At 42.4% G+C, this 26,630-nt stretch overlaps 1 protein-coding gene across 19 annotated transcripts in view; it reads right to left on the bottom strand.

Annotated features, from left to right (window-relative positions):
• Positions 1-26,630, bottom strand: part of THAP12 (THAP domain containing 12) — a 44,106-nt gene that overhangs the window by 9,552 nt on the left and 7,924 nt on the right. For 2 of the 19 annotated variants that reach the window (XM_074816474.1, XM_074816476.1), the window contains exons 4-10: positions 26,224-26,260; positions 24,056-25,939; positions 17,673-18,038; positions 17,240-17,379; positions 2,678-9,901; positions 1,942-2,032; positions 1,763-1,853 (exon numbers count right to left, since the gene is read on the bottom strand). In XM_074816474.1, coding sequence (XP_074672575.1) covers positions 18,007-18,038; positions 24,056-25,939; positions 26,224-26,260 — 1,953 coding nt within the window. In that variant the 3' untranslated portion in view covers positions 1,763-1,853; positions 1,942-2,032; positions 2,678-9,901; positions 17,240-17,379; positions 17,673-18,006. Of the gene's footprint in view, positions 1-1,762; positions 1,854-1,941; positions 2,033-2,677; positions 9,902-15,179; positions 17,380-17,672; positions 18,039-20,426; positions 20,529-23,076; positions 25,940-26,223; positions 26,261-26,393; positions 26,570-26,630 lie in introns of those variants that run through there. The other 17 variants (XM_074816477.1, XM_074816479.1, XM_074816475.1 and 14 more) reach the window with 17 other exon arrangements.

Genomic DNA, 26,630 nt, shown 5'->3' with positions numbered 1-26,630 from the left:
GATTTTTTGAAGTCTTGCTGAGTTTATCTATTCATTGTAATAGTGAAGAAATTATAACCCTGAGACTTCACGTTCCCCCACAAATCCTACCCAGGGCATGCTCATGTCTATCCAAGAAGGGAGAAGGTCTCTTAGGGCAGGGGCTAGTCCCTGTAGGGAAATTAATGGCAAAAAAACCATTCTGGACCAAGTTTCACATCTCAGGCAACTGGTAGTGGCTTCCACTGCAGTCCTGGGACTGCTAAAGTCACAAGTGCAAAACATCACCGTAACACCAGGCTTGCTCTTGCTTGGGCCATCGGAAACCTCAGGCACAGCACCGCTGTAGCGTCAAGGGCAGTATGAGTAACCCTCTGGAGCTTTGACCTCAGGCACGCATTGCTTCATCTCTAAGCTGGGTTACATCTTAAGAGCTATAGTACCAACGTTGCTACAGTCTCCGGCACCTCCATTTTGCAACTGTTCCCCAACTCACAGTATAAGCTGTCAGTCACTGAGGGCGATCCTGCAGCCATGGCCAAAGGGTGCACTAAGCTCACCCACTTTGCTGTGAGCCAGCAGAAGGCCATCAGTTCTCTTCCAGAGGACACGTAGCCATGGCTGTCATCATTTTATCCAGTCCTTGGGCTGCACAGCTTAGGCACCATCTGACATGGCTTCCAGCCTCAAGCCACTTCACATCTTGGAGTACAGGAGCTTGGAGTCAGCATTCACACCTGATCATACGGGTTGTTTCTATGACTTCCCTGCCAACATTCTCATGTCTGTCATTAGCACTTACTGAAATGGTGCCTTGCTCAGACACCCTGAGCTCTACACAATGTCCCACAGCCCTTTGTGCTGGCCACAGGGTGCTTTCAAGACATCGCTGCTCTTAGTCCACAACGCTCGTGGGTGCGAATGAGATCCAAGGAGAACAAACCCCATGGAAACAAGCAAAGAGACCATCAGGGAGATGGGAAGCGGACAAGAATCAAAATGTCAGAGTAGGCAACAAGTGCTCTGAAGTAGGAGCAACGATGGATGACAGCAAGTGTCTTACTCCCATTCTGATACTTGAAGAAAATGAGATTGTGAGAGCTTTCTCAGCTGACTCTTATCTTTGTGTTAAACAGGAGAAATTATTAATCAGAAGCAAAACCCTAGGAACTAAAGTCACAAGCAGGTTTTGCCACAGCTTGATTTCCACCCTGGTCTCTCCAGTTCACCAGGGAAAGCGGCTCGTCCGGTGCACTGTGAGGTCAGCAGAGACATCTAGTGGCAAAAATATCATAAAAACATGCAGGGAAATATCCTGGAGTGTTTGCTTCATCTTTCGGACAGCTCAATTATCGCTGGCTTTCTAATACGCATAAAAAAGACCGGTTGAGAGCTCAAGGCTGTATTTTTAACTGATCTGTTGAAAAATGTATTGGAATGATGCTTTCCTAAATCTCCCAAACCCCAGCTTTATGGACATAAAACACCTCTATAACTGATGTGCTTCCTGCCTGTCTTCAGCCTCCCAGGATGTTGTTCACCCTGACTCTCTCTTGCTTTTTGAGGAGTTGGAGATATCGGTATCGTGTCTGGTTCTGGTTATGCTTTTTGGTCATGTGTGAACGTTTCTGTATGCCATTGCTGCTGGGCTGATTGATGTGATCTTGTTATACAGCTCAGAACAATTTTTTTTCCATCTGTTCTTTACAAATATGGTTTTTGTTAAGAGCTTTTCGGATTTTGGCTTTGATGGCACTGGGTTTTGTTTAAAGACTCACATTACCTATTATGTTGAACATCTTTGTGCAGCTGTTCCATTTAGTCCAAGTCTGTTCTTCACTGGACACAAACCAGCCACTATTCAGCTTTGGCAGCTGTTTAAAAAAAAGCAACCTTTAAGAATGCAACAAAGCAATGGCAAAATTCAATTTCTCAGTGGAGCAGGTAAGACTGCCAATTTACCTGCAGTGAAAAACTGGCTTATCGTCATCAAATCCTGTAGTCCTTACTCTGGATTTATTCTACAGTCACAGACAATGGATTAAACATAATGCTGCAAATGAAAGATGAAAGATGTAAACATAGAACTGCCAGTCTAGGTAGAAATTTTTACTTTTATAATGACTTTACAGGGTTCATCTTCATCTCATGAAAGATATTTGGCCAACGACCGGAGATCATTGCTGCGACAGCAAGACAGTTGCCCAAAGCAAAAGACTGAGGTCCAGATTTTAAGGGGTATTTAGCAGTGTTCAATACTGCAACACCTAAAGGACTTACAGGAACACTGGAGTGTGAAGACGTGATCGTAAGCAATCAAGAGCTAAAGTGAGCGACCTAGCAGCCCACTTAGCAAATCTGTTCATCACCTGGGCTGTGGTACCCAACTACGCGTGCGGTCCTACTCTGACCCACTTGGAGCGTTAAATATTTTACTTTGTTGAAAGCCAGTAAAATGCAGGCTCCTACATGAGTATATCAGTTTGGAAAAACGAATTTAGGCTCTGAATTCAATTAGGCATTGCAAAGTGAGACACTAAAACACCTAATCACCCGCTGGTTGGGCCAAAGAGACAGTTAGGGAACTCCAGAGCAGTTGGGGTCAGATATTTGATGTGGCTTCATACCAGCTGTGAAACATTAAAAGGTTTAGAGGATTTAGTGGAAAAAGAAGGCAATATGAGCTTCTTTTTGTTACCTTTTCAACTTTGGTAGTGATTTTTTGGTAGTGAAGACCATTTTTAAATCATTTGCAACATTTCAGCTGTGCTCATAGGTGCTCTGTCGAATACCTTGGTCTCCTCACTGTCATAACTCCTCCTCTCCTTTTGACTGGTCACATCCAGTAGAGAAAGTCTCCTCTCCACCTCCAAGCATGACTGAAGAAGAGACACAAAAAACATCTGCCAAGCATTGGCTGTGCTGGCAGAACAGGACCACCTTTCACAGGGACAAGGGGATATCACCCAAAATGAATCTCAGGAGGATGTTCACCTCTGGAAGGGGCTGCTGTTGTCCCCTTTCCTGACCTCCCGTGCAACACAGACCGCAAGGTCCCCGCACACAGAACAGCAAACAGCACCCACTCTCCCGTGGTCTGCAGGCTTGCACCCGTGAGGCAGGGCTATTGCTGGCGCGAGCTACAGCCCCTGTCTCCACTAAAACACCTGCATCCAGCTGGAGCATCATCTTACAGGAAAATATCTAATTTAACTCTGCAGCCTTCATGCGGTGAAGAATCCACCCTGCCTTCTAGTGACCTCCTTTAGTGCTAATTACTCACCCTGTTGAAAACAACCTTCTTCCACCCTGAACATTGCTGCCTTCTCCATCAAGTCTTCATCTCCAAGCCTACTAACTCCACCAGTCCTTCTCTGTAGGCAGGCAGTAACCCAAAAACAAGAGGACAACCAGTGTCTCTGCAGCTCAAAGCCACATGAATACCAGTGGCTACAACTCTTCTAATAAATAAGATATTTCAGGGACTGATTTCTGGCCTGGAAGACCATTTGCACAGCACAGCCCACATCCACACACCCAAATACTCACCAAAACACAGTGGCCTCAACCACGCTGCCTGCTGAGAGTGACCCAAGGGCTGTGCCTTCCCTGGAAATTGTTGGAGAGCATGGCCAAAACCACGCTGGGGAACAGGCACAACTACACAACCTGGACTATTTCAGGACAGTAGATGGTCCATGCCTTGGTCCTGGCTAGTTCCAGTACCCGTCAAAGGAAGGATTAGCTGTATAAGGATGAAAACACTATCCAGAGCTGTAATCAGTAATATTAGGCTTAAGGGAGGCTATAAATACCTATGGCTTAGTGTGTGGCTGAACCTCAAGCTACTAGGGAGAAGGAAGAGGCCAGGAGAAAGCTTTTCCTTCAGGCATCTCACCTCATAATACATCCTAAAGAGATTTTTGCAGTTTTCCCTGTGGTGCTGGGTCTGGTCAGTGTCTGCAGCAAGATACTGAGCTGCAGTTTTACACAGAATGGCAATTTCAGTGATGCTGCGAACCAAGGAAGTCCATCATTTCCCAGAAGGGGAAAAAACCAACAGAGGAGTTGTCCAGTGTCTTCCCTTTTGGGAATGGGGAAGATAAACTAAAAGTAACTACTCAGCTCGCAGAACTGGGAAGATCTTTTTCTCTGTACTATTGCTGTAATGTAGGAACCAGTGAATGTGGCTCTTGTCACTTGATATTTCATTTCAGAGCAAGCCTGAAGAGCTCAAATCCACAACAGATCAAGCCCTAAAGACTTCCTCAGGACAGACTTGGCTGCTGTTCCCAGAAACCTCTCCTTCTCTTCTCTCAGCATTATTGGACTTGCTCTCTCAGTGTCAACCCACAAGGTGGAAGGAAACGCTTGGCCAGAGAGTGGAAGACTCATAGGTTCTACAAGGCTCCTTGGCATCAATTCCAGCTCCCAAATTATTGCTTTTCACTGTTGAAATAATGCAAAAAGTCAGTCCAAAAAGCAAGGCTATCTGCATGGGAGATTTGAGACAATCTCTTCAAAATCAGGCCATTTGGCTAAGTATTTTGATATAAGCACCAAAGCATACAAACACTTGTTGAAAGGTGAGTAAACAAGAATTTTATTCTAATTTTTAATCCAGTAAACCCAATTATTAAAATCTTTAATCAATCCCTTTGATGGTCTCTCAGTGTCACAATTTCTTGGAATGGCTGGAGTACTGAGAAATCTGAAATTATATGAAAGATGTTTGGATGGCACCTGATTTCAAAGGCACTGGCCACAAACATACCGCCCGAAAGCCTTTTGGGCAGGGGCTGCAAATTTACCAGCTGAAACCTGAGGCATCCAGGATCACCAGTCTCATTAGAAAATCTGGACACATTTGCTGGTGACAGATGCTCTCTTTCCTGGCTTGCCTTGCACATCCCTACTGCTCCTGAGCACATTTAGATTCATGCAAATAAGGTGAATATATTTAAATGCAGGTGGCTCTCTGTGGTAGGCAGACGACTCCGTAGGGCCATGCTGAAGGCTGCCAAGCAGGAATTTAGCGTTGTCTCTGTTTGCACAGAAGGACCTCAGTGACTTGGAAAGCACAGAAGAAGGAAATGTTTTCTCCATGACATACTATGGGCTGCCTACAATCAGCATCCTTCCTCAGCAGCTGGGCTTGATAAAGGTTGTCAGCAGCCTGGGAGTCCTTTTGGGCTCCCAGTGTCAAGAACGAATCTGAAGCAATCAGACAGGGACAAACACCCCGATGCCAGAATCGCTCTGGTCACGCTAAAGTGAGTCCTTATGCGACTGGGCTGGAAGACTGAATCTTTCAGAATAAATTCAATTTGAGCTGCTTATTGGGGATAATCAAGTTTACTCATCTAGACTTCAGTATGTTATCCAATTCTATGTATTGCATTTAAAAACCAAAAAAATGCTAATATACCCAGCTTTTCAATAGAAAAAAAGTAAATTAATTACCCTGTTTGTCTGCTAGAATATACTAGGTTTCCAGACAGAATGGTGTTAATGATTCTGCATGCTCTTACATACGCTATTCTTTGACTTGATATTTTTAGCCCAGTTTCTGAGAGAAAAAAAAAATTTAAAACCCTGTAATTGTGTTGGGTTATTTGTGTGAGCTTATCAAACCTTCCACTAGTACCTCTGAATCAACTGGCTGATTTCATACAAATATGGGGAAGGAAGACAGGTCCTGCAGAGCTATAGGAGACAGAGACCCTTAAGTTCCCCTCACTACAGGGTATAGTTGGATGTGGGCTCACCCTTTATCAGACATCAGAGAATCCACACTGGCAAGCTCCCCTTCGAAATGCAAATCAAGATGAAATGAAGCTTCTTTGGCTCTGCTAATCCCCAAACAACTTCCATTCTTCTCTTCAACAGAGCAGGGCGATGCCATGCCTTTTGCTTGTATTTCTCCGAGACAGAAAAAAGGTCACATCGCACACTTCCTCCGCAATTCTTCCCGTAACACGTATTTTTAAAATCTCTGCGCCATCACTGTGTTTCCAGGTTGACATTTCCACTGTGTTGGGACATTTGGAACAAATTTGCCTTTCAATATTACCACATTCAGGCAACATAAAGTGGTAGCTTAGAGGTGCTGCAGGACACACAAGACTCTTTCCCGTATTCCCATCGTTTACAAAGACCCACGTGAGGGGGGATCTGAGCCTTCCTTTTGAACCAAAGCTTTAAAGCAGTTTGTTTTGGCCTCCTTTAGAGCTGCAGGCCAAGTGAACTACACCATTTGTTCTGAACCCATAAATCTCACAAGCTATAAAGTGGTTTCCTAATCCTTTTATTTTACAGGGCACACATTTTCTCAGCAAGCCATGCCCCTTCTTAGCTGTGATTTGGAGAAATCTGCATGAGGAAACCATTCCAGTTTTTGGAGCTGGATTTCTCCAGCTGTTGCATTTTCCTTATTTTCTGGGCTGTCTGCTTGCACAAATTAGGTGTTCCAACGTGTCACAACCACTCTAGAAGGAAAATAAAAGGATCATCAGCAGCACCACAACAGAGTTGAACTTGGAGCCAAATAAAACCTGTTGTAGAAGTTCACTTGACTAATCTTTCTCCTTAAAACAAAAAGACTGAGAAATTAAGGGTTTTGTGAAAAAAAAAAAAAAAAAGGGAACACACCTGAGCAAACAGATTTTGAGGTCTGTGGACCATCCTTCCACTGGGTAGGATCAAAGTAACTCTGCTGGAGTGTATTATGGAAAAAGTCACACATAAATTGGGATCCTGGTGGTTTAGGAGACAAAAAAAAGGCAGAGAAGGGCTCTGCTGAAGTTCCCTGTGACCATTCCTACTGCAACAAAATCGTGCACCTAAACATCTAACTGCTGTTGAGAAGGCAATGGGGAAAAAAACTAGAAGGAATAGCACAAGCTGCATAGGACATTCACTCCTTTGGTCCTTCCACGTCCTCCTGCTGTGGTACATCCTCTTCTACACCAGTGGCACAGCGTTGGGTCCACTCTCCCATGCCAAAATGGTGCAGGCAGGTGATGGCATCCTGCCTGGCCAAGGGAAACCACATCCAGAAGACATCTCCTTCAGTGGCAGCTTAGCGACGGTCACTCATGCTCTGCACAGGCCTGAACATGGTGGTCCATCACATGATGTCATATCCATCACATGATGTCATACGTTCATGAGGGGGCTAGATATGCAGATGAAGACAGGGGTTTCACGCTTTTGTGAGGTCTGGAGGACCCCTTGCTACGGACAGAGAGTCAAGGAGGATGGATGGGAGATGTCTTCACAGCAGTGTAAGGGAGCTGGTACCCTCTTGGTGAACCTCTTTACCAGCGCCATGCATGGGTGGAGGACATGGGAATAGATGTGTAGATCATGCCCCATCTCTGCCTGTACAGGGTGAGGGAGCCAAGCTCTGCAAGTTCCTGGCAGCTCTCTAGCGAGCAGCCGAGGTCACAGCAGCAGTCCCCATTTCCGTTCCCATTTCCTACCCCGATCCAGTGTGATGACAGTGAGAGAGCAACACTTTGCAAAGAACAAAAGGAATCATCAGTAATTTTTCATCCTTAATGAGATATGGGCACAGTTTATTCCTAAAAGTAAAAGCAAATAAAACCAAGAGCAAGCTAGAGCTGTCAAACACAGCACTGGTCTCTTTGGCCTCCAAGTACTACACTAGTGCAGTGCCTGGTGTACTTCAGAGGTTGCTGCAAAATAGGTGTCATTTTCAAACACTTGTAGGAACACCTGCTCCTGAGCATTAAAATGCCCTTCATTACATAGTGAGGGTTTCATTTTAATAATTCCCTGCATCACAATGTCAATCTGCATGCTCAGGAACAGTTAACCAAATGCTTGAGCTGAATCATGTATTAAGAAGTGGCAAAGAGATGTCGGAGGAGGCAGCGGGTCTGCCACCAGCCTGATTGAAGAAGAATTTGGCCTTGACAAGATGCCAGTGTACCTTTGAAAGGAGGAACGTTTGCTGAGTAAACAAGAGGAACTGTGAGAAAGGGAGTAGGATGGAGGAGCTGCAATTCTGCATGTACTAAGGAGCAGAGAAGAAGAGTAAAAGTTAACCAATAGCAATGTTGAAAAACGACTATGTAACCAATCAAATGAGCACACGGCTTTGTAAAGCAGATATAAAAGAAGAGCGTAGATAATAAAGGTTAGACATCTTGTCTGCATCAATCGCTTGCCGTGTCCATCTCTACCGCGACAAATGGTGACCCCGAAGTCATTCTAACAAAGACGTGAGAAGGTGACGTGATTTCGACACAGAGAGACTCTGTGTGGGCTGCAGGACGACGTGCAGCGGAGACGGAGCCCGGTGAAGCTGAGAGCAGTGGGAATCTGCCTGGTCCGGACCTGAACTTCGACACCTGATAAGGTGAGCCACCGGGAACGGGATTATAGTTATGGGCCAACAAATAACAAAAGAGGAAGAAACAATATTGTCCACATGGAAGGCCCTATTAAAAAGAAAAGGAGCGTGAGAGGGCACGCGACGACACAAAACCCTCCCATGTGTTAGGAGCTCACCGCCCCTCTGTGAGCAGCTCACAGCCGAAACTGTCAGGTCGGCAGGATTGGATGTATCCACTGCCGACATAGTAACACTTTTAACAAAAGACATTGTTAAAGCGCCGCTCGATGCGCAAGGACCTATAGGACAGGGGTTGAGTGCCCTATTAATCGGGAGATCTAGCAGCACTTTGAATGGATTCATTGTTCACGTAGGCATTATTGATGCCGATTTTACTGGACAGATTTGTGCTATGATTTCTACTCCTTATCCACCTGTAACTATACCACGAGGAAGTCGTATTGCTCAACTTATACCCTTTTTGAGTTGTGTCCCGAAAGCAGAGCAGCGCCTCTGTGGGGATGGCAACTTCGGATTGACTGGATCACTGATGGCCTTTTGGTCACAACCCATAGAGATGCATCATCCATCCATGAAATGCACCATCTACAACTGAGACAGTCATCCTCCCTCTGCTGAAGTTCGGGACTTCTGGACACTGGAGCAGATGTAACTATTGTCTGTCGCACCGACTGGCCACTTAACTGGCCCACAGTGATAGCAGACACAGGAATTGTGGGGTTGGGAGGAATGTCTCGTTGTGAGCTCTCTGCTCTTCCAGTCATGATTGTGAATCCTGAGGGGCAGAGAGCCACAGTTTGACCTTACATCACAGTAACACCTTTAACTTTGTGGGGACGTGATTGTTTATCCCAGTGGGGTGTGAGAATTACCACAGATTTTTGACGGGGGCCACTGTGCTGCAGGGTGTTAAACAACCCTCACTTGCATTAACCGGGTTAACAAATAACCCTGTGTGGGTGGATCAGTGGCCCCTGTCAATTGAGAAATTAAAAGCCCTGCAAGAATTGGCGGCAGAACAGCTAGCTGCTGGACATATTGAACCTTCTCATAGCCCACGGAATACCCCAGTGTTTGTAATCAAAAAGAAATCAGGAAAATGGTGATTTTTACATGACCTACGGCAAATTAATGCTGTCATGGCTACGATGGGAGCCCTACAACTGGGCCTACCCTCACCTACCATGATCCTGATAGATTGGGAAATTATTGTGATGGATTTAAAAGACTGTTTCTTTACTATTCCATTGGCCTCCCAAGATGAAGAGAAATTTGCATTTTCTGTGCCTTCTGTAAATCAAGCAGAACCTTCAAACAGGTATCAATGGAAGGTTTTGCCACAAGGCATGAAAAATTCGCCAGCAATTTGACAATGGTTTGTAGTGCAAGCTTTGTCACCTGTAAGGGAAAAATTTCCTGCTAGTTATTGTTACCATTACATGGATGACATCCTGTTAGCGTCAAACAGCAAGGAGCAGTTGAACGACATGGAGAATTTGGCCAGAGATTCATTACAACACTATGGATTGGTTGTTGCCCCTGAAAAGGTACAAAAGGTAGAACCATGGAAATATCTGGGAATGACAGTTACAAGCAAGCAGGCTGTGCCCCAACCTGTGAAACTTAACCTTGAAATTAAAACTCTCAATGATGTACAGAAACTGATGGGATCCTTAGATTGGATAAGGCCCTGTCTTGGACTTACCAATTCTCAATTACAACCATTATTGGAATTATTAAAAAATTCCAGTGATCCAGCAGAACCCAGAATACTAAACAAGGAAGCATTAAATGTAATTCACATGGTGGAGCAATCTATACACAAGAAATTTGTTCCTCTAATAGATCTGTCTCAATTGGTACAACTCTTTGTACTAATTGACAAAACTGTGCCATTTGGTGCTTTAGAACTAACAGGGCATGACCCAGCTACAATCGTTTTACCTGTTCAAAATTGGTATTTTGAATGGTGTCGGGCAAATAATTATGAGCTGCAAGCAGCCATGGCAGGCTTTCAGGGACAGATATCATATCACCTGCCATCACACCCGCTGCTGAAATTTGCTCGAGAAGTACCATTTGGTCAGAAAAATTTAAGCCAACCAGAACCAGTGAATGGCCTTACTGTTTTTACAGATGGTTCAGGAAAAACAGGTAAAGCAGCAGTGGTATGGTATGAAAACCATGACTGGAAGAACAAGGTGGTACATCAAAAGGGCTCTCCACAGGTAGTAGAGCTACGTGCTGTGGCTGGTGTCTTTTCTAGTTTTACTTCTGTAAATACTGTAACTGATTCAGCATATGTAGCCAACTTGGTTGCTCGACTAGACAAAGTAGGTTTAACTATGTCAGACAATCAATTGTTATTTGAAGTACTCCTGGAACTCTGGGAGACTATTCAACAACCAAAAGAACCCTACTTTGTCATGTGTATTTGTAGCCATACTCCTTTACCAGGGTTTTATACAGAGGGGAATGTCAGAGCGGACGCTCTTGTTTCTGCTACGGCTCTGAGTACTGTTCCTAACATAAAGCAACAAGCTGTATTACCACATCAATTTTTTCACCAAGGATTTGGAGCTCTACGACAGCAGTTCGGCTTGTCTCATACTGAAGCTCGTTCCATTGTGGCTGCCTGCCCTGATTGCCAAGGAACTCACACACCAGTGTACTTTGGTACTAATCCCAGAGGTATGCGAGCCTTACAGATTTGGCAAACTGATGTTACTCATGTGCAGGAGTTTGGCCGACAGAAATATGTTCATGTTTCTATTGATACTTATTCTCATGCCTTAGTAGCAACAGCACATAATGGAGAAACAGGAAAAGATGTGATTCGACATTTGCAGAAGGCTTTTTCTATGCTTGGGGTACCAGGCCAAATCAAAACAGATAATGGCCCTGCATATGTTTCGAAGAAAGTTCAGACGTTTTTTGATATGTGGGGTGTTACTCATGTTACAGGCATCCCCCATTCCCCCACAGGGCAAGCAATTGTTGAACGTGCGCATGGCACGCTGCAGCAGCGGCTTCAAAAACAAAAAGGGGGAATGATTGGGGAACCCCCCCAGGCACGTCTAGATAAAGCCGTTTATGTTCTCAACTTTCTCCATTATGGGGATAATTCTTCTCTGCCTCCTCTTTTTCAACATTTCTCTTTTTTTCGAAACAGGATTTGCAAAAGGGCGTCAAAGTGCATGTTAAGAGATCTAGGTACTGGCCAGTGGAGTGGACCATGTGAGCTAAACCCAGGGCAGGGGTTATGCTTGTGTCTCTACAGATGCCGGCCCTCGCTGGGTTCCTGCTCGGTGTGTTCGGCCTGTGCTGGAACCTGCATCAGGGAGAAGGATGGGTAGTTCCACAACCCAAGCAGAATGTCTGGGTAACTTTGGCAAACACGACACATCAAGAAGCTTTGTGCCTCTCTACTGCGAACCCTGAAAATCCATTCTCCATGTGTTTGGTGGGATTGCCAGTAGACACATGGCCAAACCCAGAAACCCTTCAGCCTTTCTCTCTTTGCAACTCTCCAAAAAAGCGTACAGATAAGTGGGATGGTATATATAGTCACCTTCCACAGGTTATGCAAGAACCCCAAGAACTAGAGTTGCTAGGCTCTGTCATAATGGATGCTTGTGTGTTTTTTAATTAGTCTTATAATACTTCCGCACAAAGAGGGCAAAATGTTAATGCAACTAATGCTGCTTATCATAACTCAGCCGCTTGGTGCAATTATACCTCAACTAACGTCTCATGGTCTTTTGCTGTTCCTCTTGCTCTACCTCCTGGTGTCTTTTTAATTTGAGGAGATCGAGCATGGGGAGGTATTCCCTCCAAATTAAACAGAGGTCCATGCAGCCTCGGCTGTCTCACCCTTTTGACACCAAATGCCACAATGATATTGAATGTAGCTAGGCATCGGAAACAAATCCAGAGGACTGTTTATCAATTTACCTCTGAATGTAATGACCAAATAACATTCTAGAACTCAGGTGAAATTATTGCATCCTCCATTCTTGCACCAGGAGTTGGTGTTGCAAATGCTTTAGCAAATTTAAAGAAGTTAGGGTGCTGGCTTAGCAAACAAACTAATGCTACCTCATTAGCCCTCAGTGGTCTTTTAACTGATGTTGATAGTGTTAGACAGGCTACCTTACAGAATAGAGCTGCTATTGACTTTTTGCTCATGGGTGTGAAGATTTTGATGGAATGTGTTGCATGAATTTGTCTGACCACTCAGAATCTATTTTTAAAAGCATACAGCAGCTAAAAGATGGTGTCAAGCGTTTAACAGAAGATGATGGCTTAGATTGGCTAACAAGGATGTTTAAAGGTTGGGGGCTGTCTGGATGGTTGATATCTCTGGTCAAAACTGTGGGGGTAGTGATCCTGATAATTGTGACCGTGCTTTTAATGTTGCTCTGTCTTGTCAGTCTTCTGCAAAGGGCCCTGCAGAGGACTGCTCAGGCAATATTTCTAGCACAAATACAAAAAGGGGGAATTGTCGGGGGAGGCAGCGGGTCTGCCACCAGCCTGACTGAAGAAGAATTTGGCCTTGACAAGATTCCAGTGTACCTTTGAAAGGAGGAACGTTTGCCGGGTAAACAAGAGAAACTGAGCAAGGGAGTAGCATGGAGGAGCTGCAATTCTGCATGTACTAAGGAGCAGAGAAGAAGAGTAAAAGTTAACCAATAGCAATGTTGAAAAACGACTATGTAACCAATCAAATGAGCACACGGCTTTGTGAAGCAGATATAAAAGAAGAGCGTAGATAGGTTAGACATCTTGTCTGCATCAATCGCTTGCCATGTCCATCTCTACCGTGACAAAGAGATAATACCACACAATGAACACAAGAACATCATTTTTACATATTAGATACAAGTCTAGTGAAGTGCTGAGAGCACAGAAAAAGCTCATTTCCCACTTAGTTCTGCTGAGCTTGTAGTGAATCATAAATGTGGGATAATGTTGCAGAACAACTTTTTAAGATTTAACTGCAGCATCTGGAAAGTCTGTTCTGATCTCAAGGACTCCAGGAAATTTGCAGATACACAACTATTTTGCATTTATCTCAGATCTCACCTGTGTGGAAAACAAAGTTTCTTTGCCCACTTTCCATTCCTAGTGAAAAATTGCTTCTGCCATTTTTTTCCTAGTGTACGGTTTTCCTTCTTGTTCTTTGCTTTTTTTTTAATACAGGAAGGAAATGTAAGAATGTCAGGTCTAAGGTGACCACTCTGTAATACAACACATATTTTTATTCCATGTGGAAAAGGAATACCAAGTTGTGCAAATGCCAAAAATGTTCTTCCCCTCACCCTGCTGCAGCAACACTTGTTACTTATCTATAAAAGTAAGCAAAAAAACCCAACTCTAGACAAAAGGTTTGCTCACTGCTCAGCTGTGCACTCACTCTAATTAGATAAACAATCTAATAAATTGGAAAGCAAAACAAAACAAAAGGAAGATGTAATTTGTCTTTATCTATTATGAAAATGAGTTAGATTGGGGTGGTACAGACATGATTTTATATAGTATTCATCCAAGCTTTTCAGCTGAAACTTTCTGTAAGATGGGAAAATGATCTGTGAATTGCTTTGTTTTCCTGCATGGTTCATTCACGATGAATGAAACTCTGTTTTTAAGATGAAATATTTTATTTTGATGACATCTAACCACACAAGTTTGTCTTAATTTGTCTTCAATTTAATCTTGAGATGACTAAAAATTTATAAAATTATGTTTCACACCAGATTATGACTGTTTATTTAAAAGATTCTTTTTTTTATTATTATTCATTATTATTGTTGAATCAAAACCACCAATTATTTTATAGCTCTGTTCCCAAATTCCTTCCCAGCCCAGGAGAAGCAGTTACTCTGTAAAGGCTGTGATATGTTCAAATATCCCTACCAAAAAAACCTCTAAACCTGCACTCTCATAACTCTTTATGCCTTTAGCACATTGAAACATCTACTGTGCAGCAGCTCTGGGACAAGCAAGGAATGCAAGACACATTTTTATCTGACCTAACACAACTCTTACATGTAATAAGATATTACCAAATTGTCTGTAAATTAAAATCCTAGTGGAGCTCTGCTCAGCTCAAGGAAAGTATCACAATACTTCAGGAAATACTGATTTGCTGGAAATGAAGAAATTACTAGATTAATTTTTTGTACTTAGGTAAGTACAGGAGGTAGGCTGAGTCAGCTGTGGGTATTTAATCTGTTGAATGGATGTTGCCCACCTATGCTCCTTCCTTACACTCACATTCCCGTCTCCAACCTGCTCCCACCTTCTTTTCTGCAGAGATGCTTAGTCCTAGGGTGAGAGTGTTGGCATGAAGACATTAAGTGGAACCGTTCATAAACTGCTGTCACTGCAAGAGGAGATGGTGCTGTTACGGGAAAAGAAGATGCCTAAATAACCAAAAACATATGGGATGAGTTTCTAAGATTCTTTCTCTGCTGGTGATCCTTCCTTGTCCACTGCTGACAAAGCGTGAATCCAAATGGATACTGATGTTAGGAGGGGTTGTCTTCTTAGCTTTTATGAATACCATGGACTGTACATTCATTTACCTCAAACTAACTCACCCCTGCTACCCTTTCTCTTTAAGTATCATTTGTCTTGTTTCTGCTGTCTCTCATCATGTCATATCTGTGAGTCTCCTGGGCTAGAAACATTGTTTTACAGCACTGGGCAGGGCTTTGGGAGACCTTGACATAGTGTCCTGATTCACTGCAACTTTTTCGTGTGACCAAATGGAGGCCATAGTCAATTCAGATACCTGATAACTGGGCCTTACATCCCAGAGATTTTATGAGAATAAATAGATCGACAACATAGAAAATACTCCAGAAATGGGGGTCATATGACTATCCATGATTATATCTACATGGTCTTTTGCATACAAAAGAAAGTGACTCCACGTGTGTCCCTAGCCAACAAGGAATCCTTCCTAGAACCATCTTCTCATCTTCAGGAGGGTGCATTGGTCCTGCTTTCAACTGCAGGTTCCCTGTTCTGCTCAGAGCATGGGCAGAGCACAGGGCTTTACTCTGCAAAGACCAGAGATCTGCACGACATCAGAGCAGGCCATGATCAGCAAGGTTTACCATTCATGCAGAGTAATAGGGAGTGAAACATGATGATACAAATCAATTAAAAGCTGAGAGTCAGTGCAGAGAAGATAAAGAAGTGCCAACAGTAAAGTGTGTGGATCCATATGACCTGATCCAACAGCAAAGTATGGATCCATACAATCTGGTATCTAACACAAATCCTTATTGCTAGAACATCTTCTGCTAAGCACGCTCAGCAGTTGACTGCCTGTGTGGCAATCACATCTCATAACATTCTTGATCTGTGAGAAAAGAAACAGTATCACAAAAACACAGAACGGTTTGGGTTGGAAGGGACCGTAAAGATCATCTAGTTCCAACCCCCCTTTCACGGGCAGGGACAACTTCCACTAGATCACGTTGCTCAAAGACCTGTCCAACCTGGCCTTGAAACAGTAGAAACACTGCAACTTTTTAGCCATCTGTGACGGCTTGCTATGTATTTAATTTAAACAGCAGGTAATGACTGTACCAACAACAAGCTGGTTAACTCAAGAAAGAGGAAACAGAGTAAGTAGCTGTTGCAAGTGGATTCTGACTGTACCAGCTGCTACAGTCTGTGTGTAAATCACCCCTTGGGGGTTATGCTATTTAGGATCGTAGCTTACTGATTAAAGTAGCCCTTACTGTAGTAAGGGCTGTTTCCTGCACTCATACCTGAGGGAACACTTAGGGGACAGCCAGTGTAAAGCCTAGAAACATTTTTCATCAGTTTGAGCTGTTTTAAGGTCACCTTTTCCCCAAAGACTGTAAGGGTAGTTCCCTTGGCTGGGCTCCCTGCATAGCCAAAGGTACAGAAGGAAATCACAAATCTTTAATATTTGAAGAATACTGGTATTTGAAGAAAAGTGAATAGGTACTTGCTGCTTTTCTACAATTGGGATCCATTAAAGCAGCATTTTAGGACAGGGGGAGAAACAGGAGGCTAGGTGAGAAAATGGATGGCTTGTTTAAACAGTAAACCTAGCCCGATACATCTTGCAATATGTCCTGGTCAGAATAGAAAAGTCTTGTAAAGATCAGAAGCAATGACTAATGTGAACTTGAATTGAGAAGAGAATGCAACTTCATAAGAAAAAAAAAAAAAAATGGAAGACTATTGGTCTGAATTTGGAAAGGGAAAAGTAAATAGAGTAAAGTAGAAAAAATATATGTGTAATATGTAATAGCAGAAATGGAATACAATGGGGTTTTTTCTATTCTTCAAACCACAATTAAAATGAGGGGATGTATCAAAAAAGGCCAATTTTTAAATTGTTTAGAAAGATTTCATTGTCACAGTATCTACTGAAAGCCAGCTGGGGAATGCAAGGTAATGACAAGGTAGCTAAACAAATACAGCCCCAGTGCTCTACTCAGATGCTCAATTTTGTTCCTAAATGGAGATTTTCAAAATCTGTGCATTTTCCTGCCTTTAACTGTGCATGCCCAGCTTGACACCACTTTAAAGCTCCTTTCCAGAGAGAGGTAATGCTAAACACTTTCAAAAACCCACAGCCTTTCAATGCATCTCCAGTTGAGAAATATAAAACACAAGCATTCAAGAACAACGACCTTTGAAGAGCATGACTTTAGAGGACAGCAAGCTAGGCACAAAACTACAGGCCATACAAAGGCAGAAAAATAGCATCTAGCCCTGGAAAGACCTGTCCTCCTTGCAGCTCTTTGTGTATCAGTGCTGGGAGAAAAGAAGTAGTGAGACCTGAAGGAGCGTGTAGCAGCAAGGTGTGCAGTAGCTTATGCATACCTCGGAGAAGCAAATAGCGCAAAAAATGGCTGCATCAGCATTTTCAGCATTTTTTTTTTTTCCCCTTGAAGGGTTTCCCAGGAGCAATGGTGCACTCTCAGATGGAAAATTGCATCCAGGCTCTAGCTGTATTGTCCTGCCTGAAAGGTGTAAAGAGTCAGGATTAGAGTTGCGAATCTGTTCCATTATCCCCTGTTGTTAGAATAAGAATGTGAAATAGTCTGGAAAATACAGGAATACCTGATGTTAAATTGTATGTATTACAACTACTTTCCAAATCCAGCTTTTATAATAACACAGAAGGGTGCCTCTGCATATGCCAAAATCCACACTGAAGCCACAGGTTTCTCAATAAACACATCTTCTGCAACGATGATACACTTACGGGGATTAAAGTTTATAAGAACAGCGAAACAGAGAGAGGTCTGCTCACCTGCCAAGCAGTAATTCTTTCAAGCTTTCTGCCGTCTCTGCAGACACTGAACAGGGTACCCTGCCTTATGCACGGCATTGATTTGGAAGGTGTAGTTCTGTACGGTGAACTTGGAAAGTCTTAAAGTCAATGCCCAGTTGCATACTTCCACTTAATCTTTTCAGAGTGGAGTGGAAACTATCTAATAATTAGCATGTGCTTAGGCTCATGTATTTTGCTAATTTAACAGTTGTGCACTTGGATCTTAGGGTACAGGGTTCAGGAGGAGCTGTGTACGGTGTGGAGAGTCTCCCAGGAGTAAGCCGTGTGCCTTTCACACTGGGTGTGCTTCTTCTTAATCAAAGCATTTCTCAGCAAGGTTGACATCTGCAAGACAAACAAGTAACTTCATCTGGCTTTGCATACTTTATATACACACACAAAAGATGAACCAAAAAGTGACCTAGAAGTGCTTATTCATTAGCCAAAGAGAAGTCCTCCAGGGTGCAAAGACTCTTTGCTCAGTGAGGTTCCTGGCACTCGTAGCTTTCCGTTGCTTTTTCATTATTAAAAAAGGAATTAAAACCATATTTTTCTCATTTCAATAAGTACCTTTATGATGTCCAAACAACTCCAACAATGATATCATCTGTCTCTTTCCTCCAGGGAGGAATTCAGGCCAGACCGTGATATTCCTGCTTATTCCTCAAGCACAGAGCCTCACCAAGGCGAAGGCAGCAAGCCTCGCTCCTTAGGGGGGAAACGCATGTCACAGCACCATCCACTTTGTACCGTACCTCCTACAGATCCCTCCCTCTTCTTGAGAGCTGTTCAACACTATAAATTAAGAGTTAAGGCCTGAATCCTGCTAAGCCTGATCCCTGCAGGCAGATACCCAAGGCTGTTCTTCAGCGGGACGTGCTCACCAGTAAGGATCTGCCCATATGGATCCTATTTCTCCACGATATGTACAACATGTGGCATAATTGGGCTGCAGTCCTTGGAATTGGCCTCTGATTTAATAAAACAGATGATTCACTTCCAACATGTTAAGTCCTCCAGCTTAGGAAGGACGTCAAGTGTGCCTTTCATTGGCTGTGTACGCAATGGTGGACCCACATGGACAGAGGCGGATCCAAGCTCCCCAGCACTGTCAGCCCTCGCAGCCGGCTTCTCCTCCACGCTCTGTGCGAGGTAACCCTTCCGTCAGCAGCACAAAGCCCTCCAGCCTGCATCTGCTCAGCCCAAAACCACCACAGGCTGGTGGATGGGGATGGAGGAGAAGACCAGGCCCCATCTGGGCTTAGCTCTGGGCTTATATATTACACAGGCTTGGACATCACACTACCAACAAACTGTTGCCCTTGGCCAGCTCTCTCATGTATCTTCCACCTCTCTCCTGCTCCCCTCATGACCCAAACCCATGGCCCTCCTTCCCAATAGTTCATAAACATCTTTCCTTCACCAAGTTAGGAGGTGCTAACTAGAAGTGCCCTGCTGCTTCACTAGAAAACAGCCACAAAGCTTGAAGTTCTGCTCTGGGAGCGAGGGAGGAAAAAAAGGAAAGTGCTGGTGGTAAGTTCTTCCCCTCAAACACCATGTCCTGTTGACAGTAGATGCTGAAGTCTCTTGGTAACCAGAATCTACCTGCTAGAAAATCCCACTGAGGCTTGTAGGCCATGCCAGGTGTTGTCACAGCTGAGTAGACCTTCTAGAGCTTCTTCCAGGAGCAAGGAAACATAGCCCTGTCCTCAGATCCTCGGACATTTGCTGTCTGAAGAGGCAACAGAAGCTTAATTTTCAGGCTCTAGCAGTCGTGTGTAGTCTCAGCTCTAACTACAGACCAGCACAGATAACCAGAGACTCAGTAGTCACCGCTCAGTGAGAGATGCCATGAGACACCTGAAACTACTGGCAGATGTGCTGAACTGCCTCCAGCCCTGGCTTTCACAGAGATCTGGTTTTAAATGTAAATCAGTACTGCTGAGTATCTTTTAGTAGAGTTGTCACAGGACCCTCTCTTCTACCTGCTGCAAGGGAAGCCTGTGCCCTAGTCTGGGCTCCACAAGGTATGCCCGCAGGCTCACAGCACAGCTTCTCACCAAGAAGGACCCCATGTTGCCCCCACAAGTGCTTTGTTATAGCGTTGCTGCTGGTGGAGCACATGGTCATGAATGCGTAACAGGTTGTGGGAGGTCTGTGGATAGCACGGGTGGCTTTAGGGGATGGTAAAAACCATCATTCAGTCTGTACACCCAGTTCTACAACTAGGAAACTAATTTATTCCTAAAGAGTACTGATGTCAATTAATATGCATGAGGGGTACACCGGAAGCCTTATACAAAACGCTTGTGCAGTAGCCACTGCAACACAAGAGCATCATCTACTGTAAGATCCCATGGGCAGTCACATGGACAGTTACTGACATATTTAGAATCACAGACTGGTTTGGGTTGGAAGGGACCTTAAAGATCATGCAGTTTCACCCCCCTGCCACAGGTAGGGACACCTTCCAGTAGCCCAGGTTGCCCAAAGCCCTGTCCAACCTGGCCTTGAACCCTTCCAGGGAGGGGGCAGCCACAGCTTCTCTGGGCAACTTGTTCCAGGGCCTCACCACCCTCACAGGAAAGAATTTCTTCCTTAGATCTCATCTAAATCTCCTCTCTTTCAGTTCAAAGCCATTACCACTTGTCCTATCACTACATGCCCTTGTAAAATGTCCCTCTCCAGCTTTGGGACACTACAAAACAAAGGAATAAGGGACTACGTGGGCACCTGTTCTGTCACTGCAGCACGGCTGCTTCTCAGCCTCCCTGAACAAACTTTTCTAGTAGCTGCCTTCCCTTCAAGGACACTTCCAGGGGTAACTGTTGCCAACTAAAACAGAAGACACACAGGCACGGTTTAAGAAAAAAGCAAGCTTGCTACAAAAAATAAATAGAAACATTGGACAACTATGGCAACAATAAAATGAACAATTACTACATTATAGAACATGCACATTGAATTCTATTTGATTAACAGTGTTATTTTGTAAAGTAAACAAAACTTACAATGAACATATTTTGAAACTGCTGTAGATCTAAAACTTCCATTTCTTTTTTTTTTTTTTTTTTTTTTTTGCTGATGTCTCACTAATACCTAGACAAAATGTTGGGAAGAGTGCTATTCTTTGTAAGAACTGTTTTCCTTAGGGAAAGTAGGGAGCATTAGAGGTCTGGAAATTATTGAATGTTAAGCCTACTTTAGGGTAACACCTATTGTTATTCTAGGTTAGCAACCGTTTCTTGAAACAGATCCAGTAAAGAGATTTATTTTCATCTTCTCAGAGTAATTGGGATGTTTCTGGCAACTCTTGAGATTTGCAGTGTTGCACAGAAACAGAGCATGGGGGGAACAGGAGAGCTGCACCCAGAATCATTAAGTGGTTCTGGTCCTCTGCTTCTGTACAGCAGATCCTGGCAGGCAAATAAGCAGTCACAGGATTTCTGCAGCCAGTGACAGAAATAGCACTACAGGAGAGAGCGCGCTACATGCCACTTTTTGAAAAAGCAATAGTGATTTCTAACAGGAACTCTGCATGGGAAAAGGAAATAGGGTTTGTGTATTAAGGCAAGCACTGCTTTCACAGAACAGCTAAGGAAAATCCACCTTCACGAGAATTATTTATATCTCCGCGGTGATACTTAAATAAGACATATTGCTTCATTACATAGAATGTGCCAAAAAGCCAGGTCAAAGCAAAGTAAGTACCTCAGATACACCTTGGAAAAACATACTGCCCTGAATTGGCAGGATATTTAAGATGGTAATTCCCTCTGCCTCAAGAATTTGTTTAAAAAATTGGAATCAAAGTTTAACTTTTATGATTATTTGTCCCATTTTCAGACACTTCTCTGTCACTCTTTAAAATGGTATTACTGCATTCCACTTGAGTCACATCCTTTCTCTGCACCCACAGAAATAAGATGGGAGCCACTATAGTTTCAGTAAATGGTTTTCCACCACACAAATCTTTTAAGTTAAAGGGGTACCTATCATTGCAATCTGCCACTCCTTTGCTCCTCTGCATCCTGCCAAGCTATCACCATGCACACTACCTGCTACAGGTTCCTAAGTGACCCACTGATGTGCCTAAAAAATGAGGCATTCCTCACCAACAGGGCAATTCAAACAGGCTAAATGAGGAGCTTCTGACTGATTACAGACATCAGCATCTCTGTGAAAAGCAGTGCAATGATCAAGCACACCAAGCCATCAAAGCTCCTGGAGCCAGCTAATTAGCAACACTAGTCACAACGGTATGTCTCAGCTGAGGTCCAGTAGCTAAAGGAATGTTTTACTGCATTTCCCTTCAATTTGCCTCAGTACATCAGTCAAAAAGATCTCATTTACACAGTCAGAAAGCAGTCTTCAGCTCCTTTGGCCAATTATATGGCCCTGGGTGCCGGTTTTCCTTCTCTGATTATGCCTGTAAGCCTGGGCTCACCCAGCCTGACTTCACTGAGAGGCTGGGGCTCACAATCTCAGAGGTCACAACCACCTCACATTGCTGTCTTTAACAGGGGAACTCACAGACATTCCCAGGATGGGAAAGATTTTTTAAATACATTTATTTGATTAAAATTGTAATTGAGATCTTCTTTAAAAAAGACAATTTTCCATATGACATCTAATTTAAAAATGCCTTTTTTTTTTTTAATAGCATTAACATAGATTTGGGCTATTGTCATATATTCAGAGGAACAGAGCAAGCTATTAGCTAAAACACTTTACTGATTGAGGTAACAATTGCTTTAATATGAAAGCATGCCAGAAAGCATATACAAGTAACAGAGGAAAGAAAAGATAATACTTTTAATTTAAGAGTAATTTTTACTACTCCAATGTAAATAAAATACCCTGAAAACATTTCTTAAGCTATACATAGCCACTTTAATATCTATGCTTACTTAGTAAAAGGTTGGCTTTTTTTTCAAATTCATTCTTATTTTTTGACTGCATTAAAACATTAAGAGCTGTATTTGTCATAGTCTCTATAACTATTCAATTTTCTGTTGCTGGGGGCCTTTCCCACTGCAACTGGCAAGTACATAAAAGGACAACTGTAAATAAGTTATAAAACTGGCATGCATCAGGAGAGCTGCAAGACTTTTCAACCATTCAAAATTTAATCTATTTTCACCTGTTTCAGTTAGACAGAACCTTCCACAACTAAAAGCACTGTATTTAGTGCTATCTCAAAATACTTTTAAAAAACCTTCAGCAGAACATACAGATCAGAAGCGCTATTACACAGTTTCCCATGTCTTAAGACAATGTCACTCACTAGGATTGCCAAAACAACAGAGAAAAAATTGCCAAAACTAAAAGGTACCTTGCAAAAGAATACACACTCTCAGAGAGGCACAGCTTTACTACGAAATTCAGTGCTATGTAAAAAGCAATTCACATTTTATTTTAAATTGCAATAAACTGTACAAAAATGTTTCATTTTTGCCAAAAAATAACAGCAATATTTTCAATCTTGCTTCTAGACAAACTCTTATTTTAATCTTTCCTGCATGAGTTTACAAATAGACAATAAGATGCGTGGGATTTTGTCAGAGTCAGGATAGAACAGATTTAAATGTTTGCGGAATAAATTTTAAGATTTTAGTGTCTTAAGAACTTCAGTATTCCTGCCATGCTTGTTAAAAGCCTAAAGAAAAAAAAAAGTTGTGTCTCACACAAAGGAATGTAAACAGTCACTGAGAGATTAAACAGGTTGATTCTTTCATGAAACTGTAAAGTACCTCTGTATCACTAACAATCACTTTACACCTAGAACAGTCCACAGCACGGGGATCGTGCAACAGCTGAGTGCTCTCTCCAAAATGCCAATTAAATATACATCAAAGACTTTTTTTTTAAAAAAGTTTTCAAAAAGAATAAAACCCTATGTAACAGAACCAAAATTCATTATAATCTTTTTAATATTTGAGGTTTTTTTTCTTATCCTAATTCATGAGCGAATATGTAACAGCCCCACCAGATCTACAATCACAATGTACTTTTTCCAAGATGCCATAAAATAAGCAAGCACCTAAAGTCAATCAGACATACAAGCACCTCTGCCAAGAGCACAAGCTTCTTTTCAGGCCTGGTTTTGTTCGCATAACACATTTAATGCAGACTAACAAAACATAATTTGGGTTGCTGACCACAGCTTCTTCAGTCTGAGACCTAAAATAGAAATAAAATTGCAGTAATTTTTTAGATTTCACAGGTTTTTTTCCTCAGCGTTGAAACCTGATTAAGAAAAAGCTGTTTCAACAGATTGGTTAGAGCTTAAAAAAATTAAGCATCTTCTGTTACTTCAGAGTTGTTTGAGGGAATAAAGTCCTCTTGAAATTCCACTTTACCTGGATAGAGTTTAATGTAGGTGTCCACCATTAAATCTAGGTCATGTTTTATATCAAAGTTTATGTTCAGCAGAGCTAGGTTGCTTGACCTTTGCTCCGTCAAGGTGTTTTTCAGGTATGCTTTTAAGCGCTTTCGTCCAATTTCATATTTTTCATTCTCCACCTTCATCACTGGAAGTATGCTCAAGACTTTAAGCAATGCATAAACATTAGGGAAAAACTTTATGTCGGGCAAGTGAAGCGCTTCATAAATAGTAGCTGGAAGTTCAATATCTTTTCCTCTGTGCTTCCACTTTATTCTCCAACAATGAAGCTCAGCAGAAAGCGTGTCTGGATTAGGCAAGTCATTTTTATACATGTCAGCGTGATGCTCCTCAGACGTATTGAATTTGAGCTGCCCCATGACTGAGGGCACCAATGATAAACACTTAAGAGCTTTTAAATGTTGTTCTGAGAATATATCTTTTAATTCTTGAATAATATGCTCCACTGTGGGGACACTAAGGATTTCTTTGTAGTAATTTTCTGACGTTACCTCAGAATCCAAGTTCCCCTGATGCGCCCTGCGAAATTTTCCTGGGAGTTTAATTTGTACATCCAGTTTTGTAGCCAAATTTGTTGCTTCCTCAAACCAAAATTCATGGTAAACTTCAATATTCTCCATCACTTCATTCAGAGAATGCAACACCGCTGTTAAGCTGCCAGCTGCAAAGAACACATCTGATGTTTGTCCTTGGAGATTTTTTCCAAATGCTCTTGTAAAAGACAGCACGTTTTTCAGAATTACAACGGTGACAATGAAGTCGAAATCTGTTAATGCACTTGAAAGAACAAATGCTCGACCGACAATAAAGTTGTTCCACCTGACGGATGAGTCGCTGCTTACCGCATCCAAGCACAGGACCAATGCTTGCATGAGGTCCACTAAAACCTCGAAAGTATCATGCCTGCCTGTCCACTGAGAACGGCAGATCTCCTTCAGCTCATTACCCTTCTCCTTATTGTTCTGAAAAAGAACAGAAATCATGTTGTCCAGTTCTACTAGTAATTGCGGAGACTGATTAAAAAGACAGCAAACTTCTTCGATTGTTCCTAATGCAATAGAAACACCAACAACAGGGACAGATTTTGCCAGCCAAACGTTTAAGGCACAAGAGGAACACAGCGTATACACAGCTTGGGGATACTTTTCCAAGACTCTTGTAGCCACAACTTTCATTTTAGAAGCAAACCCACTGGAGACAATGTAGGCTTGACCTCGACAGTACTCCATGTTTAGACCCCACTTTTCAGTAATAGTTGTGTGGAATTTAACAGCTAGAATTTCAGGATCAGCCTCATACGGTAAAAACCCTATGAATTCTTCTCTCAGATTATGAGAATCATCAACAAATCTCACCAGCACCGGCAAATGTTCCTCTCCTGCTATGTCTACTACTTCATCAGTGACAATAGAAAAGAAGTGCGAGTCTCTTACTTCCCTCAGTGTCTCCTCTCTAACACAGCTTTCACAGATCTCAAGCATTTGTTTCTGCTGAGTTTTTGAACAGTACTCAAGATTGACTGCAGTCATCTCAAATCGTTTCCTCAGAACTTCATCTCCAGCATTTATTCTATATTCCAGTAGAGCCTGAAAGTTGTCTGAAGTAAAAATACCTTCTGGAAGCTCAACAACATTATGGCCATCCAAAGGAATATTTTGTTTACCCATCAGGATCAAAATTTCAAACAGAGATTTAAGGTAATCTTTGTTTTCTCTTTCCTCCAGTGTTAAGGGGACTGCTTCTTCCTCTTGTTCTTCCCCTCCTTCCTCTGAGACAGTATTTCGTTCATTGCTTTCATTCAGTTCTTGAGTTGCCTGTTCCCGTTCAAAAGCTTCCTCAACTACAAAATGTAAAATACTGTCAGTGTCAAGAAAACATGAATAAAACATAACATTTGCTTCCCCTTACTATCCTCATTACCTTTAAGTTACTGGGGTCCAGAGAAGAATGTTTCCAGTTTAAAAGTGAATAAATAATTCAGAAAGAGTTTAAACTGGCTGTTTGAATCAAGCAGCAACTCAACTATCCTCCTCATATATGTAAACTTATAGTTATGCGTCCTGTATTATCTTGTCACCCTTAGTAAATGAAGATTTTATGAACTCAATTATTTTGCCCACTTACTCTTTTGTTGCTTCAGTGTTCTTATTTCATCTTCACTCTTTTTAAAAAAAAAAAGAGAACAAACTTATATTGATGATAACGTCTGGCACGTGACCATAAAAATATTAAAACACATCAAGATCAGGTACAAATATTGTAGACGAGAAAGTTTTAAGAGTGTTAATATTTACCAAAAAGTAGGAGAAGGTCCAAGAGAAGGAGGTTTCTTCAGGTAGTTTATTGCTGTCATGACACATATCCACTAACTACATGAGAATAGTTTGCTACTACTGCTGAGGTTCCTGTACTTGTATTAGGAGTTTGTTCAGTATGTGTTTTATAAGCAAGTCGATTCCATTAAAGAATTCTGTTTTAATATGAACATGCACTGTCAGTAAACAGAACAGTCGTTAACTCTATTTTCAGTC

The sequence above is a fragment of the Strix aluco genome, chromosome 2 (assembly GCF_031877795.1).
Source record: "Strix aluco isolate bStrAlu1 chromosome 2, bStrAlu1.hap1, whole genome shotgun sequence".
In the NCBI taxonomy this organism is placed as follows: domain Eukaryota; kingdom Metazoa; phylum Chordata; class Aves; order Strigiformes; family Strigidae; genus Strix; species Strix aluco.
Note: the sequence above shows the minus strand (reverse complement) of the source record. Positions and strands in the feature narration are given on the sequence as shown.